We start from the raw sequence: 17,048 nt of genomic DNA, 5'->3' as shown, positions 1-17,048 counted from the left end.
TAATATACAAAACATATATATCACTTTCTCTTACTTAATTTTCAGATTTTGAAATAGTATATTTTTCTGGGAACATTACAACAACATTTGTTTTCGTTTTTACTCATACATAAATACACATCGAATACAAATTATGAAACAAATACGTAAATTATGTGTTATTTATGACGAGGAAACCAACATTTGTCATGTATACAACGTAATTTATCCACTGTATGTGTGTCATGTTCAATAAATTACACATAATTTCTTTTACATTACACATCGTTTACATTCTGTTACAAAAAAAATCGTTTACACTATATTGTCGAAGAACATATGTAGTCTTGAGCAGGACAAACAACATTTACACTATATTGTCGAAGAGCATATGTAGTCTTGAGCAGGACAAACAACATTTACACTATATTGTCGAAAAGCATATCCAAATATTTTTGCACCACCAGGAAACAAATGACCAACTTCAGTAGGAAATTCCATAAGTAACAGCAAAACTACAAAAAAAAAACATATACATTTGTCAACAAAACATATAATTTATTAGAAACGACATGTATAATGGAATAAATTATGCATACTGTTTGTTAAACTTCATAATGTGTTAGGAGACAAACATAACTTTAGTTTGAATCACAAGGTCACTGTTATGTGAAAAAATATGTATAATGTGCAATAAATTACATATAATTTTTGGAACATTTATTGTACTATAAACGACAACTGGTTTGGGAAAAAAGTACGTGTAATGTTGAATAAATTATATATAATTTATGCAGATTTATAAGATGTTTTTGATATTATTTATAAAGTACGTATAATTTGTAACAAAATACATATATTTTACATTCTGTTATAAGAACATCGTACAGAAGATGTTTGCGTTATGTATGTGTTATGTTTAGTAAACATCATGTAATGTCGTGTAAATTATATATCGTTTACATTCTGTTACAACCAAATCGTACTAGATATTCTCTGATATGTAATTTATCGTAAACGATCCGTAATTTATTTTAAATTATATATCGTTTGCATTCAGTTATAACAAATCGTACGAGATCTTCTCTGCATAAAAAATTATACGGAAACCTTGATGAAGATTTGAAAAAATGATCTAAAATCAAAATTTGTAACCTAAAAATACTAAAAAGTAACAAAATACATTGAGACAAACACTTCTTAATCGAATAAAATGAATTGTAAAGACGGATTTAACATTAACATCATATAATCGGTTATGAATCTTAGAGAGAGAACATACTGAATAATGATGAAGATTTGATTAGATGATACAGAGAGAAATTTGATTATAATGAAATTCATGAACAAAGTTACAGATGAAGATGAAAAACATTAAACAGAAAAAAAACCTTTAACATTACCTGAAAAGCAATATTAAATTTGATTCAAAATCTGTTTCAATGAACGAAAAATGACTTTTGTAATGTGTTTTACCTGATTAACGATGAAGAAGATGATTTTAGCTGCTCTAATGAAGAAAAAACAAGATTTCTGAGATTAATGGATGATTATCAAACGATTCTGATTTAGAGCGAGAGAAAATAAGCAGGTTTCGGTTACTGAAGATAATGAAGATCACGGTTACTTTGTTTAGAAACGTGATTGGAGAGAGAAAGGTGGGAGATAAAAATGGAAAAAGATATTTAGGGATTTTGAAGGCAAATATGTTTTTATATATAAGGAAGGTTAGTTTAGGTATTAAGATTTATTATGTATTCTAGGGATTTGTGTTTTCTCTCGAGATGGATACAAATGGACTAGATATCCATTTACATTAACATTTTGGTTTTGAAACCCTTTATGGGATTAGAGAGGACTAAATGTCTTATTAGGGCCCGTTTTTTGGACTATAAACCCAAAAATTCCTAAATAAAATAGGAAACTACTAAAATAACTTGATTTTATGATATCTAAGATTTTCAGAAGATCTTCTGAAAATTTTCCTGCATCAAGATCCCAGTCGGCAAATATCTAATATATTTACTAAACTTGGGTTACAAAAGTTCCGCAAGGAGAAAACTTATCCTGCTGAATCTACAAGATCAAAAACACGATCGACCAAGTATCCTTAAATAAGGGAACTTGCCTAAATCAAACATACGAGCTAATCACAAAGAGAAATCTTAATATCTCACAACTACGAAATAGTAGTTACAATACGACACGGTGGATCTTAGCAGCCTCATAAACATCGCCTATCAAAAGTCGGCCAAACATAAAAACTCAATCGGGGGGCCTTTAAATTTTGGAGGCCCAAACTCCAAAGCCACCGCTTTGGTGGCTTTGGGCCAGGCCCGACCCTGTCCAGTGCAAATCAGGGATTCCCCTTTCGTGGTCACATACATCGTCAACACACTGTGTGCGAAAAAAAGGAAGAGCTAACTCATTTCTTGAGAAATCATCGCCATATCTTCGCCTTCGGTATAGAAGATGTACCAGGGATCAACCAATCGATTATCTCGCATAAACTGAATCTAAAGGAGGATCATAAGGCGGTCAAACAAAATAAGAGAAACTTCCCAGTGGAGAAACGATTGAAATAACAAGGCAAGTAGACAAGTTAGTAGCCTCGGGGGTAATATGAGAGGCTAATTACCCCGATTGACTGGCTAATGTTGTACTTGTCCTCAAAAAAACGAATGGGCTTGTCGGATGGTGGGTTAAAATCCTACTAGTGCTATTATAACGAGGTGGGCTAGAACTCGTAAAGTCAGGCGGCAACCTCTGCGTTCGGCTAATTGCCTAATTCATATTCCGATCGCTATTAAAAAGTAAAAGCCTCCCTCCCATCTCTACCTAATAATAGCCATTGTTTTAGAGAGAGAAACTGATCCCAGCTATCTAGAGATTGAAAAGTAAACTCCGGAGGATGGCGAAGAAGAGGAAATCTGAAGCGACACGCCTAGACGAGGTTGATCGGACGATGTATTCAACATTCTGTACCGCCGCTAACTCACTTTCTCAGTTATACACTCAGGCCATGAACCATCAGAAAGTCTCTTTTCAAGCTGGTGAACGCCACGCACAGGTTTTTCACTCTTATACTTTTTTAATTTATCAAGTTTTTTTAGGGTTCTTTTCAATTTGTTCTTCTTTGATTAATTGATCGTGTTTTTAGCTTCATCACTTGGTATGAAACTATGAATTGAAAAAAAGTAGGATTTTTTTTTAAAAAAAAGTAATCAGTGGTGTCCGCTTTGTATTAGTAGAAACCCTAATTACTCTTTCATTAATTTGATGTTCATTAGCAAATAGATAGATGAATTTAGATCCTGAGTATAGAAAGTTCTAACCTTTTTTAATACTCCAAAGAGGGATTTATGGTATCCCAATGAATAAAACCAAATTGAGCACAAAATTGAGGAGTAAAACCAGGGGCACACCAAGGAACTGATATTGGAACGGACTGGAATCATATTCAACAAGAAAAACTATACAGAAAGAGAGTGAAATTAATGGGAGCAGGAGAGTGGGATTACAAAGAGGTTAAAGAAAGAGATGCAATGTTGAAGAATGAGAAAAAGTAAAGTGAGGAAGGAGGGGATTGATCCTGCGACTAGGGGTTGAGGAGAGGGGCGTCTTTCCATCTCGGCAACTAGTAGCTGCGCCTCTCGGTAAAACTCATAATCAAGTAGTTTGACATGTATCTCTTGTCCAAGGTTAAAACTGATTTAATTCAACTTGGCTTATTGTGAATTAAGCAATGAAAGGAATTTCATCATTGTCACATCGAGTAGTTTAATAGAACCCTCATTTTCTCGCACTATAAAAAAATTCCAAAATCATTATAGTTGGTGGTTGATGAGATCATGTTAGAACTATTTCAGTGAAGAAACATGGATTACTTTCGTACATGTGTACCAGGCATGACCCCCACCCTAAGGAGAGGGCGATGGAATTTAGTGTTATGTGGACGATCAAAAACTGGGCTCAATTAGATTAACATGCACTCCATTTCCTTCTTAGGAAAAAATAAAATTATAATTTACTAACTAGTCACTCACAAAAACTAAAAAAATAAAATAAGGATTGAGGTGTTATATGAAAACCATGAGATATAGAAGGAGCACAACTAAAACCTAAAACCGATTCTTTCTCTGACTGAAACTGAAAGAAGAATAACAACCCATGGATGGGTATGAAATTAATTGATTTTGTAGGGTTTGGAAGTATTCGTTTGGTCTTAGGGAAAGAACCTTGGAGAAAGCGGTGAACAATAGATTTCAAATGTGGAACAAATTTAGTGTGGTTAATTTTAAATAATATCAATATAATGAGAGGAAGTAGCGAGGATTTTATGCGGGTGACTCCCAGAGAGAGATTCATGTATATGAGAACCGTAGGTTGAAGATTTCATCGTTTCAAGATAAACTATTCTTGACAAATAAATTTTGGTTGAAAATTTTGGAACTTTTTTAGGAGTTAGGACGTGGTCTTTGCGGTAGTTATTTCAAAATTATAGAGAGAATTCCATTTTGATAGCAATTAAAAAGGTCAACATACATTCTCAAATGATCTTGTAAGGAACTTTACTGTAGAGTTTTCATGTTTAAAAGCTTTTGGTTGTGAAAACTTGTAGTAGAGTACATGCTACATAATACACATGAAAGATAAACAACTTTTAAACAGTGCCTTCTCTTTAGTAACCGTGAAATGCCTTGTTGTATATTTTACGGCCATTGGTTAGGAAACAGGGCCTTCTCTTTAGAGTACATGTTCTGTTTTATAGATACTTTTATTGAAGTTAGCGTTATGGGTTCTCGATTTTTAATTTCATCTGAACTTTGTGTTTCCATTAGGAGAAAATTTACAGATGGATCTTACGACAACAGGAGGAAGGGTCAAGAATTACAACATCAGATATTCTCACCCGGCTGCAGGTTTGTTCATGTCTCCAGTCTTTTAGTTTGAGATTTTTTTTTCTATCTTGGTTTACCTTCGACACTTCTCTCCCGTAACTGCTGGCACGATTTAGCTATATTTGATAATATTTCACTAAAACCATCATTCTCGTTATCTTTGTTTCTGCTCTTTTAATATTTCGCTGCTCTTGTCAATCTGCTATTGTCATCATTTCAATTTTTGTTTGTGAATCAACCGGAGGGACGTTATCTGTCATTCATTGAGAGTGGAGAATGACTCCTTGTCTAAGCTGCATAGCTGCTGAAAACATATTGTATATAAAACTATTTTCTGTATACGACATTGTGAGAATCCATGAGTTAAGAGAGATTATTTGCATATCTTAAGCAGATCTAATTTTCACATAAAGCGTCCGTTGGATCAAATGACTTCAAGATTTGTAATTCCTTTTGAGGCCGGTGGGTTTGATGTAACGTTTATCTAGTTGAGTGAAAGACCCAAGCAAGATACTTTTGGAGCTGTTGAAGTTCTTTTAATATAGCATATTGGGAATCATAATTAATTGGGTTTCTATGTAGGATTAGAGTTACTTCCGTCTTCTTCGGGATTTCGTTAGACATGTTTCCTGTTTATCAACTTGGCTTATTCAACTAGAATTAGGATTTTGAACCTGTAACAAAGAACCTATTCTCTCAAATGGTTAGCAGAGTTAAGATGAGTGATATCTGAGTTTATTCATTGTCTTTATTTGTTTTCAGCAATACTGTAACTTTATGCAAGGGTTTCGTTCAAGTTCGTTTATGTTTATTTAAGAGTTCTACTTGAATCTAGTTAAAATTTAGCGCTACTTCAGTTTGATTTGAGGTATTTTAATCATTTTCATTGTTTCCTCGAGTTCTAGTTGAGGACTTCAAAATATGAACTACTGTTAAGACTACCTCTGAGTAGACTCTATTCTCTATGCTTGGGGTATCTTGTCATTTGTCACCTACTCACATGGACCTGCATGTTGAAAATGGCCCTTGAAACTTGTATCTGCTTTTGCAGTTGCGTGTTTTTATTTTTGTAAGGTCCAAACCCTGGTACTATATTGCCACCCAACCAAAGTCTTCACATTGTGCATTTAAGTATTGGATTGATATGAATTTTCTGTGCAGGGTTCTCTTTGGTTTCTGCTCACTTCATTCCTATTATGGTAGTTTGATTTATAGATGTCGTCTCTGTGCAGAATGAGCTTGATTATGGTGGAGATGAGCCCGCAATGTCTCCAAGACCTCAAATCCGACATCAGCAAGAACATCTTCCCCAAGCTACGACAACCATAAACTCAGGGACCCAAGTTTTCTCCGGTTCATTTGGACCCACAACCATTGGACAAGGTGTGCGGTTTGGGAACTCGGATCATCAAATAAAGAACCTGGTTTTCTCAAATGCTCTTTCTAGCCCTGTTCGCCGAAATCTTCAGCATTACCAATCCTCTCAAGGGGTTTTTTATGCAAACAGTGTTTCTCCGAACAATGAGAACAACCATCTTTACCATCAAAGCAGGGATTCCCCGAGCTTAAATGATTGCTCCATGGACATGCATGCCGATAGTCCTGATCATGACAACGCTTACTGAAAAAAGAGTCGATGTGGTCACTCATTTTGTTGGTATCTATCAGTGAAACTCATTACTAGTAGGTTCATCTGTTACTATTGTAGCGTTTTTTTTATAGTGTTGCGTGTATTTCTTGGTTGAAACTTAAAATCTATTATGAATTGGTTAAAAGCACATATAAACATAAATTGTTTGTAAAAAGATAAAATTACATAATGGATAAAATTTCATTCTTCATTGGACTTTGTTCTTGCTCATTTTGCTAATACTGAGTTTCATTTTCTCAGACATAAGGTGAAAAAAAATAGAAGTAAATGATCGTATGAACCCTCAATCAGTTTGTAAAAACTAAATGCAAAGAAAAAGGCAAGAATTGGGTGAACAAGCTCCCAAGTGTCTTGTAGGCATATCAAATCACTCCTAGAAGAGCAACCCGGAAACCCGCTACAAAATTTGGCATATGTTCTACTTGTAAATATGTGCGTGGTTCGTTGTTTCCCCGCTTTCTACCAGAGCTTCAATAACTTCTTTATCTCCATCATTAGTGATGAAGAAGGTGGCCGGAGGAACCGGCATAAAAATCAGGTTTCTTACGAGAGGCTTGAGGGGTTTTCTCCTTGTCTCAACCTCTTTTTGCTTTCTCCTTTGGTTGAGCTCTTGTACCTTCACAAGGGTTATTTGCATCATAGCCAAGGCATCCGCATCTCATTTCTTTTTTTCTCAACTAGCTACTTATCTATTAAATATCCATCTTCATCTCCATACATGATTAAAATGGATTCGAGTGGTGAACATTCTGAAAATTGTTGTATTCGTGGTAACGAATGTCTGGAGGTTGCTGAAGTGACAATCCCTTCCTCGAACACCAAAGTGTTGATATTGGAAAGTGGTTTCAAGATATCCCTATGAAGTTCAATGTGCAACTTAGAAATTTAACTAATCTCAAAACGTCAGGATTAAATATCTTTTTAGGACAAATCTATGATGTCTATATAAGTTCGCATGCCAGTGGTCAATCACCGACTGTGATTTTACAGTGGTAAGACACCGGCTTGATAATATCCACGTAACATGACTGTTAATAGAATGTCTTTGATCATGATCTTCTGATCATATCTTCTAATAAGGAAAACGGATACTCATGATCATATCTTCTAATAAGGAAAACGGATATTCAACGCTATCTCGCCTTCCACGTACCCGCTATTTCTCCCAAACAGAGCAAAACTCAAAGGTACAAAGTTTAAGTTTACAAAGGTCCCAACTCTAAGGCTCAGGTGGCAGGGTTTACTCTGGTCCACCTATTTGCTTGGATTCATGTTATTACATAGTTCCATGTGTCGAGGACTCATATCGACTTCCCAACAATATCTCCGGTCAGAGTTGTTCAACCTCTTTGTTGTTTCTATGAAAAGTTTGCTCGTGTGTCACGTCTGACAATTGTCGTTTAGGTCAATCTCTAGACTTCTTGACGGGTCAAATATGTTGTATGCCCTTGGTAAAATTCCCTGTGCCCCAACACTTCCCAAAGTAGAAAACCTATTGAGTAGGAGTATTTGTTTCATCTTTTGTCGATCCAATGGGACTGGATGGGTCCTGGACTCTTCTTCTTCTCTCTCTCTCTCTTCTCTGGCATTGGAAGGGGGACTTTGCGTGGGTGGGATTGTTAGCTTCATCCGCCACTTGCTAAATTACTCCATCAAACCAAAAGGAAACGCCCCTCTTTTATTTCCTTCATTTCCTGGATGTGGTGGTACTACTCTTTTTCTTAAGATATATAGAGAGAGAGAGAGAGAGAGAGAAGAAAGCATGGGGAAGAAGAGGAAATCTGATGCGACTCGGCTAGATGAGGTGGATCGGACGATGTATACAACCTTTTGTAGCGGTGCTAGTTCCCTTTCTCAGCTCTACTCACAAGCCATAAATCATCAAAAACTCTCTTTTCAAGCTGGTGAACGCCATGCCCAGGTAATAAACTCCCACTTTCATCTCCCCCCCTTTTTCTTAACCTTATGGGTCATGGGGGTTTCTTTGATTTTTGTTCTTCTTTGATTAATTTATGGGTTTTGTTAAATTATCTGATTATTTTGTTATTACCCACCGACATGTTTAATTTGTTTGATCAGTTTTCATTATGTATGTATTGCTTATGGGATTAGTTATTGGGGGTAAGTATAGTGAACAAGGTAAGGTGGGTTTTTCTTTTTTCATATTGAAGGTAGCATTTTTAGATGATTTTCTTGATGGTAGTGTTTGAATTTCTTTGTTGACTTTGAGAAAGGAGTTTGTTTTCAACTAGATATAAGATAGTTATTGTCTTCATACTCTTGAATTGATGTTCTAATGATGGTGACAAAGAGTTTGAATTATGAGTTTGTTCAACTCTATGATAGAGTCTTAGGTTAATTTCTTTGTTTTGTTGAATTTTCGAAAGAGGGTATTTGTTTCAGCTTGATTTAAGTAACAAAAATTGGTTTTAATATTGTCCAACCTTCGGGTTTTCTTTTGTTTCATTTTTTCGCTGTCCGTTAATGTTGTTGCAGAGTGCCCTTTTAAATAACTTAAATGGTGGTTAAACTGTTGAGTTTAAAACAAGTAAAATTTGAGTTATGTTTATGTGGTGAGAACTCGGGTAAGCGTTTGCCCAAAATTTGAGTTATGTTTATGTGGTGAGAACTCGGGTGAGCGTTTGCCATTGTCGAAATGTGGGGTCCTTTGGTGGAAGGTGATCCTGGGTATCATGGTTAAGGTAGGGCAAACAATTATATGTATCTGGGGCAGGGCAAAAAATGGGCAAAATACAAGACTTCATAGATTATGCCCTATCGTGGGAAGCAATGATAGTTTCTCTATTATGTTGTGCTTCACGCTCTGTTTGTGCGGGCCTTCATGACTTTTGCCCTGGCTTCCTTTAAAGTTAATCCGGCAGTCAGCTTGTAAGGTTTCTTGTTAATATATTCATTCAATTTTCAATTTTTTCAGATGATTGTCCAAAATCACATTCTTTGGCATAAACATCTTCTCGTATCATTATCTTAATTGGAAAATCTATTTCGGGTGGGTAAAGTAATAGCGTAGTAAAATTGTTTTCTGAAGTTTAGGCGGTTGACAAGAGAGTAAGTTGATTTTATGTCATGCACAATACTTACTTGCGACTGTCTAGGGTATTTGCTTCAATTCACAAGCCTTGCTCTAAAAGGTCAAACGGTTTGAGAGAGGCAGTGATATTAAATTATATGTCACAATATAAGTAGTCTACAACATAAGAATTAAGGTGGACTACAATCTTCGAACACTCATTCTCAATGGTATGCTTTAGGGTGGACCAATAATTCATCTTAGTTTTACGGTTTTAGCATGACTTGAAAAACAGGCCCATTCTGGAACTACAATATGATGGACTACAATCTTCGAACACTCATTCTCAATGGTACGGCTTTAGGCTGTATCATATGCTCCAGCATCCTAGTAGGGTGGGCTAAAGTCATCATATCTTCGAAGAGTTCTGAAATTTCCTTCTTATAAAACTGCATCATTTAAGCTCTCAACTTGCAATTACTAATATTTCAATGCAGGTAAGATGCGCTTTCTGTTGACATGATGTGGTAGTGTTTACATTTCACAATGCAATCTGATTGGTTGAAAACCTTGAAGGATGAAGCGTGGAGCAATCCAACAGCCCTCTTAATAAAACATAGCTATTTGGCATTTTTCTGGACCTATAGTCCTGTGTTCATTTCATTGAAATTTTTATAATTTCCCGCTTTTGTATTGTTTTTAGTTTACTTGTCCCAGTCTGATTTTCTTGGTTTTGTTAGGAGAAACTTTATCAATGGATCCTGCGACAACAACAAGAAGGATTAAGAGTGAAAACGTCAGACATACTCACTCATCTACAGGTGCCTTAATTCTTTCTACTCTTCTAGAGATTTCTTTCTTGATGCGCATCTGCATGTCGTCTTCATATTCAATAATCGCTATTTTCTCCACTCATTGCTTTTGTGAATTTCATGCTACTGATGTCACTTGATAGTTTTGATATCAACTTAGAGGGTCAGCTTTATTAGGATACTTCGGAAAATGGATCAATTTATTTGATCTTTTCCTAAACAGATTATGCAAGTCAACTGTCACAATCTCATAAAAAAAAAAAGTCAACTGTCACAAGGCGCACATTATGAAGCGTAAGCCCCTCTAAGAAGAGGCGTGCACCTTTTCTTTTTCGAAGAGACATACCCTTGTGTTTAAGTGCAGTTTACCTTCTGCTGTAGGCTTCAAGGCCTGCCTTGACCGCCTTTGAAGTGTCGTATGTAGTCATCATCAAAACATTATATGACAGTTCTATTTTAACACATTTCGTTGAAAATTAAATGGCTGATGAATTCACATCCAAGTTTATGGGTTTTGAGATCATGAATTTGGAGTTCATTGATATGTTACAATTACCTCATTCTATGTATGTGGCTATTAAATATCTATGCACTGGTAAGAGGCTCGAGATGTCAACTGTGAACTATTGTCAATGTTGGGAATATTAGGATAGGAAACTAACAATTTGACAAGGGCCTTTGGCTAGAGTTCATCACCTGTAAATCTTAAGCAATGTCCCTTGTCCTGTTACATGTATCAACCATATGGAGCTTGACATTTCCTATAAGGGTGGACCATCTGATACTGTTTTCATTATTCAGCGGTTATCTGAGAAGAATTTTCCTCGACTCGAACTATTTCATGAGTGCTCGTGTCCGAAAATATAAAATCAACTGGTGCTGAGTTCCTTCAGTCCCTGCTACCATGTTCAGCTTACTTTTTTTAGGCTCATCATCAGTGGTAATAATATATGCTAAATCTAGACTAACAAGAATTTGTCATTTCATGCAGAATGAACTTGACTATGGTGGAGAAGAGCCATCAATGTCTCCGAGACCTCAAGTCCAACATCAACACTCCCAACCATCAGTTAGCAACACTGTGAACTTCGGTGGGCATGTTTCATCTGGCTCATTTGGACTAGCCACAGCTGGACAGGGGCCTAGATCTGGGCATTCTGATAATCAAGCTAAGAACTCAGTCTTCTCAAATGCCCTATCTAGTCCCGTTCGTCGAAGCCTTCAGCATTATCACTTGTCCCAAGGATCTTTCAATTCAAACACTGTTCCACCCAATGGAAATGTCACTAGGAACAACAACGAAAACAATTTTCCCAATCAACAGAACAGGCGTTCCACCTCCCCAAGCTCCAACGATTCATTAATGGACATGCATGCAGATAGTCCTGATCATGCCTTCTGATACATAGTTCAGTCTGAGGCTTCATCTGCTAAAAGTATGGAAAGGTGTTTGTGATGTAATTACTTCTCTGGTTGGTGTCCAGTGCAAATCCTCCCGAGGAAGAATAGGATAGGTGGTAGTGGATAAAGCAGCAACCAGGCTCGGTTATAGAAGATCATGAAATGAAACAGACAACAAGAACAGGTGGTGTGTTGTGTTCTTCGATGGAGTACTAGAAGTGGGTATTTTCCGAGCCTAACCATAATTCATTTGTCAAAAAAGTTCTTTCATGTTTCGTTGTTGTTTTGTTTCGAGTCTTTTTATATATTAAGAAACTTCTTTTAATTGGATTCTTTATGGTTTTTGTTTTACATAATAAAAGAGAAGGAAACTAGTTAACATTGTCTTTGTTTTTGCCTCTATATATATATATATATATATATGTGCTTAAAAAAGGCTAATTATATGAGAGAAAAATGTAATATGATTTCACTTTCTTAGGGATACCGACCTTACTCCAGTACTTTTGTGGTACCCTTATTGTATTTTTTTTTTGGATGAGATTGGTACCCTTATTGTATGAATACATCATGTGTGCTTACCCTAAAAAGAGATTGGGGCTTTACATGCTAAATAGCACCAATCTTTTTCTTTACTCTACAAAAAGCCTTTCCATAAAGTATCCTTAGCTAGGTGGACCTTCATAAATAATCTGATATTTCCCAAAGATGCAATCTTAGAATTGCCTTGGGGACCATATTGAGAAGGCCGAGCTTTAATAAAAAAAATTTCTGAGTTTTTCAATTTTTCGGAGGCAATACATTTTCAGAGGACCCAGTCCGAGACTAGTCTGGGAGTATTTTTAATGGTGGTTTTGTTTGATGTACGAGATCGATCCTTGACAGTTACATGATATCTTTACAAAATCGAGAATTCTCGAACTTATCTGAGTCCAAGTCATTTGTTTTGGGTTTCAAACGAATCGATCTGTATACTTGGTGCTAATAGGTGTTTGGGGTAAAAGGAGATTGACTTGGTCCCTAACAGGAAAAATGAGTTAGAAAAATAATTAAGGAGAAAATACAGAAAAAAAGAAACTAATAAAGATAAAGAATTGACGTGATAAGTTCAAACAAAGCTAAAAAGGGACCACAACTATCATGCGCCGTCCTGTAATTATTCCTCTCAAGTCTTCTTCTCTTCTCCCTTTTTAAAAGAAAACTTCTCCGAAACAACAACAACAACAGAGATACATAAAGAAAATCACCAGACTCCCATCTCAACTGTTATTATTTGGAGGACTGTCAGGAATTGTATCCAACCTTTCTGATCTCGATTGAATACTGAATTAGTTGCCTGGGAATCCCTATCTATTCATCAGGTATTAAGTTCTGAGATTTTTTTTATCCATTTTTTTTAGCTCAAATTAGGGTTACTTTGCTTTCAATATGCTAATACTAGATACCCTATATAACTGTATGTCTTTTTCTACTGTAAAGTTGAGTGTTCTTAGGGTGTATTTGACTTGAATTTTTCAAAAAAGGAACTAGTGTTTTTTTTTCTTTTCTTGAGTTCTTTTAATTCAATTTTGTAACAATTGTGAAGAACAGTATTTAGGGTTCATTTAGGTCTTCTTGATTTTAATTTATGAGATTGAGGTCGGTCGGACGGTCGGACGGACCTTCATTTGGCTAATTTTTATGATATAATTCAGTTGATGTTAAAATTGTGCTTGTTTCTTTTACTCCAACATCTAGGAGTGAGCATCTAAAAGTGGAAAAGTTTCGTAGAAACGTTTCGGTCAGTGTGGAAATCTTATAGATCTACAAAAATGATAAAAATATGATGCAATTATGTGTAACAAGATTATTGAACCATAATGAAGCATAAAAATGATGTTTCTCCTAACTAAACTAGGAAACAAATATAATCTCTATCTAATATTACTGTTAAATAGTTACAGAGATATCCTAAACATAGGAAAATATATCTTCGATATCTTCCAATATCTTGGACTCATCTTGGTCGTCAGATCTCTTCATCTCGATCCGTCTCATATCTTAATATTTCTAACAGATTAACATAATTTATTAGTTTAAGGGAGTATTAATAGTTACACAGTTACATCTGGGGGAAATTGAATAACTTTTGGCTATAACACCCAAAAGATAACATTCTTACTGATAAGAGATTAATAGTTACCAAACTATATTAGTTTCAAAAGGTATCGTCAATTTACACAGTTATATCAGGGGTGTTACTAAGATAAAATCAATTTAGGCAGTTAAGTCAGGGTGTAAATCGTTCAAATAGATTTAGAAAACATTGAAATCATAAAATAAAAATAAAGAGATATCTATGAGAAATGAAGATGAAGGGAAGAGATGTTTCTAGTATTAGTTATTCCGAATTTTTTGCTAGATTTCAAGTATGTCAGTTGAAATTTCCATCATGTCGGTGCAAATTTTGAAATTTCCAACAATTTCGGTCGAAATTTCCCTCATGTCGATGGAAACTATGTAGGAAATGGTTGTAAGTGTGATTTCGTGCACGTGACAGAAATTTCCTTGCTGCCACTAACACAAGCATTTTAAGTGTTCGAGTATCAAATAACACAAATACTAAAACAGACATGCTGCATACGTTTCTATTAGATTTTCACCTATTTTTTTCTAATGTGGATTGTAATGTTGTTTGTCGTCTTGGTTTTGTAAGTACATTGAAAAAAAAATTTGTTTGAGATTTTGAATTAATATATTATGAAATAAAAGGAAACTGTTCAAAAGATTTATGTATGTCGTTTAAGTTTGTAAACATACCATTTCAAAAAAAAAGTTTGTAAAAAAAATAAATAAAAAAGAAGCTGCACAAACAAAAGTATGTTTTTGTGTTTAGAACTGGTTGCTAGAAGTGCTAAGCATTTCGACATTCCATGTTATTTGCTGTAGTGTTCGTTTAAACATTCACATACGAGAGCCTACGTGAAGGCGAACTATTGAGTGGATGAAGAATCAGCGGACTCAGGTTGGGAAGAGAGGCGAACAATGTATGTAGAACCTATTGATAATGTCCAGATGAACCGTTCTGATGTTACTGGCTGTGGAAGGAGGAGGCTTCTTCTCCTCTTCGGCTTCTGGGTATAGTAAGGGCCTTGCTCTTCTTTTCCTAGGCCAGCAAACTGAAGAGAGATTCTTGAGAAATTCTCATTGGAGTCGGTACAAGTTGATAGAGCAGGAAGCGTACCTTGAACTCCAGCTGGCTTCCAGGAAAAATCGTGTATCTCGTAGATGCACATCCTTTGTTTGCTTTAACCGCAATTCTGCAGGATTAGGACCACATTCCCCTCCAAATTTGGGTCACAATCAGCAGCAAGATGTTCATTCAGAGCATCCTTCTATTCCTTACAAGGGTGAGAATTACACTACTGATCATGGAGACATTGAGAATGGAAGGAAACCATATCTGAAGAGTAGCTTGAGAAAGCCATCTGTTTGTATTCCAGTACCTATAAGGGTTGATGATCTTTGTGGCGAAATGGGCAAAAATGGACATAACGTTTCTGGATGCACTGAAGTGAAGAAAGTACATTGGACAGATGATTGTGGACAAGACCTAACCGAGATCAGGGAGTTTGAAGTCAGGTATTGGAGCTTGAACTTGATTAAGATTATTTAGAAAGTCAATTGATTTACTTTTGTGATTTGAACTGCATTCCTATATAGTAATACAATTATCATCATCATCATCATCATCATCAAAATGGACTGAATTTGTTCACCTACTTCATTATATTGTGATTTGAAATCATTTTGAGCTGTCTTGATTCTCTGCCATCCATAATTTTATTTTTGTGCCTTCGCTACATATCATCGAAATTTCAAAGCTTCAAATTTGACATCTTAGCATAGGGAGGAATTCCCAGTCTAATCTTAAACCTCCTTAATGGTTTTTTCAAGCGAAGTAAAGCTGCAGATATGTAGAATACTAAATGTAGTCTCAATCGTTAGTCAAACTTACCCCATGGAGTACTTATATCTTATGCTTTTGTGCATGATTTTTGGTTATTGTTGAGTAATAATAGAATATTAGAAAGCTCTCTCCAGGATTCTCTTGTGCTTTCGGTGTCGTATTTTAGTTCATTACAATAGTAGGTATTTTTTATGAATTTGTTTTAGAAAATGTAACTTAATGTTACTGACACAGTGGTTTGGTCTGATGACAGTGATGAGAGTTTATCAGACAATGAAGGTAACAATCGTCACGGGTGTACTTGTGCTATTATGTAGCTTAATTGGGATCTTACGGCAATATCTGTAGATGCAACGAGGCAGACCTCATGCAATTGCTTGCTACTGTATATAAAGAAGTCGTCACACTTTTATCAGCTGTAGTTTTGTCTGTTCGAGTGATCTCTGAGTGAAAATAAGTGTGGGGAGGATCATGGATCTCCAGTATGTAACTCTGAGGCTTTCAGTCTTTTGAATCAGTTAATTCTTTCACTTTTGAGTAATTCAGATTTGTGATACCCTACTTTCTTCCTGCTTTCTCGATTTTACAGTGTTGGAGTATAAATGTTTTTTTTTCGAATTCTCTGGAAGAGAGAGATTATACCTTAATGTGCAGGTTTTGAGCAACTAGACATCTATAGAAGGGAGACAATAATTTTTCAGAGGATAAAGATTATTATCTAACTGTTAAGAATCGATTTTACTAAAGTACTTCCAACTGTGAATAAAAAACGGATTTGAGCAACTAGACCTCTATAGAAGGGAGACAATAATTTTTCAGAGGATAAAGATTATTATCTAACTGTTAAGAATGGATCCTGTTCTGAATCTAACAAAACCACCATTAAAAATACCCATGAAATGGTATCAGACTGGCTAGTTCGAGATCCAAAGCAAAGGCTCATACTGGGCCAATTTGAGACTTCTCTAAGTGGTCTTGAGTCCGAGTTCTTGTTTTGGATTTCAGACGGATCGATCTGTGTCCTCGATACCCGGATGTCAGTAGGTGTTTGGGGTCAAAGGAGATTGACCTCAGGCATTCTCTTCCTCCGAATGCTAACAACCTTCTGGCAAGGTGCATTTAGCCGGACCCTAAAAGTTACCAAATGGGAGGCTTTTCTCTTACTTTCGGAGTCTCTAAATTTTTGAGTCTCTTTGATTTTAAATTCCAAGAGAAGCTCTCTAGCTAGGGCTTCCTAATTCAAATTTTATTGTTTGTACATTTGTTGTTTGGAATTTTAATCTCATTTTCAACTATAAAATATTAATTCCAAATTAAAATTTGA

General features: G+C 35.7%; 3 protein-coding genes across 3 annotated transcripts; all 3 read left to right on the top strand.

Annotated features, from left to right (window-relative positions):
* The first annotated feature begins 2,642 nt into the window (after positions 1-2,642).
* On the top strand, positions 2,643-6,721 carry LOC147551981 (uncharacterized). Its single transcript, XM_086665904.1, has 3 exons — positions 2,643-3,049; positions 4,821-4,901; positions 6,113-6,721. Exons 1-3 carry the CDS (start codon positions 2,891-2,893, stop codon positions 6,503-6,505), a joined length of 633 nt encoding a protein of 210 aa, XP_086522030.1. The 5' UTR covers positions 2,643-2,890; the 3' UTR covers positions 6,506-6,721.
* A 1,327-nt stretch (positions 6,722-8,048) lies between these two features.
* On the top strand, positions 8,049-12,161 carry LOC147551980 (uncharacterized). The gene is made up of 3 exons (XM_086665905.1): positions 8,049-8,452; positions 10,303-10,383; positions 11,366-12,161. Exons 1-3 carry the CDS (start codon positions 8,294-8,296, stop codon positions 11,774-11,776), a joined length of 651 nt encoding a protein of 216 aa, XP_086522031.1. The 5' UTR covers positions 8,049-8,293; the 3' UTR covers positions 11,777-12,161.
* A 724-nt stretch (positions 12,162-12,885) lies between these two features.
* LOC147551979 (uncharacterized) lies at positions 12,886-16,342 on the top strand. Its single transcript, XM_086665903.1, has 3 exons — positions 12,886-13,136; positions 14,704-15,396; positions 15,978-16,342. The coding sequence occupies exons 2-3, from the start codon at positions 14,843-14,845 to the stop codon at positions 16,039-16,041; spliced, it is 618 nt and encodes a 205-aa protein (XP_086522029.1). The 5' UTR covers positions 12,886-13,136; positions 14,704-14,842; the 3' UTR covers positions 16,042-16,342.
* The last annotated feature ends 706 nt before the right edge of the window (positions 16,343-17,048 follow it).

This window comes from Eschscholzia californica, unplaced genomic scaffold, assembly GCF_041429995.1.
Source record: "Eschscholzia californica isolate CP2 unplaced genomic scaffold, dmEscCali1.0.p SCAF_3, whole genome shotgun sequence".
NCBI lineage: Eukaryota > Viridiplantae > Streptophyta > Magnoliopsida > Ranunculales > Papaveraceae > Eschscholzia > Eschscholzia californica.
The sequence above is the reverse complement of the archived record's forward strand: the minus strand, read 5'-3'. Positions and strand labels throughout refer to the sequence as shown.

What these genes read in the sequence shown, in the direction of transcription:
- LOC147551981 (XM_086665904.1), top strand. Translation starts at nt 2,891, where the DNA reads ATGGCGAAGAAGAGGAAATCTGAAGCGACACGCCTAGACGAGGTTGAT. An exon ending in CTGGTGAACGCCACGCACAG is followed by an intron (nt 3,050 to 4,820) that starts GTTTTTCACTCT and finishes TGTTTCCATTAG; the next exon opens with GAGAAAATTTACAGATGGAT. An exon ending in ATATTCTCACCCGGCTGCAG is followed by an intron (nt 4,902 to 6,112) that starts GTTTGTTCATGT and finishes GTCTCTGTGCAG; the next exon opens with AATGAGCTTGATTATGGTGG.
- LOC147551980 (XM_086665905.1), top strand. Translation starts at nt 8,294, where the DNA reads ATGGGGAAGAAGAGGAAATCTGATGCGACTCGGCTAGATGAGGTGGAT. An exon ending in CTGGTGAACGCCATGCCCAG is followed by an intron (nt 8,453 to 10,302) that starts GTAATAAACTCC and finishes TGGTTTTGTTAG; the next exon opens with GAGAAACTTTATCAATGGAT. An exon ending in ACATACTCACTCATCTACAG is followed by an intron (nt 10,384 to 11,365) that starts GTGCCTTAATTC and finishes CATTTCATGCAG; the next exon opens with AATGAACTTGACTATGGTGG.
- LOC147551979 (XM_086665903.1), top strand. Translation starts at nt 14,843, where the DNA reads ATGTTACTGGCTGTGGAAGGAGGAGGCTTCTTCTCCTCTTCGGCTTCT. An exon ending in ATCAGGGAGTTTGAAGTCAG is followed by an intron (nt 15,397 to 15,977) that starts GTATTGGAGCTT and finishes GTCTGATGACAG; the next exon opens with TGATGAGAGTTTATCAGACA.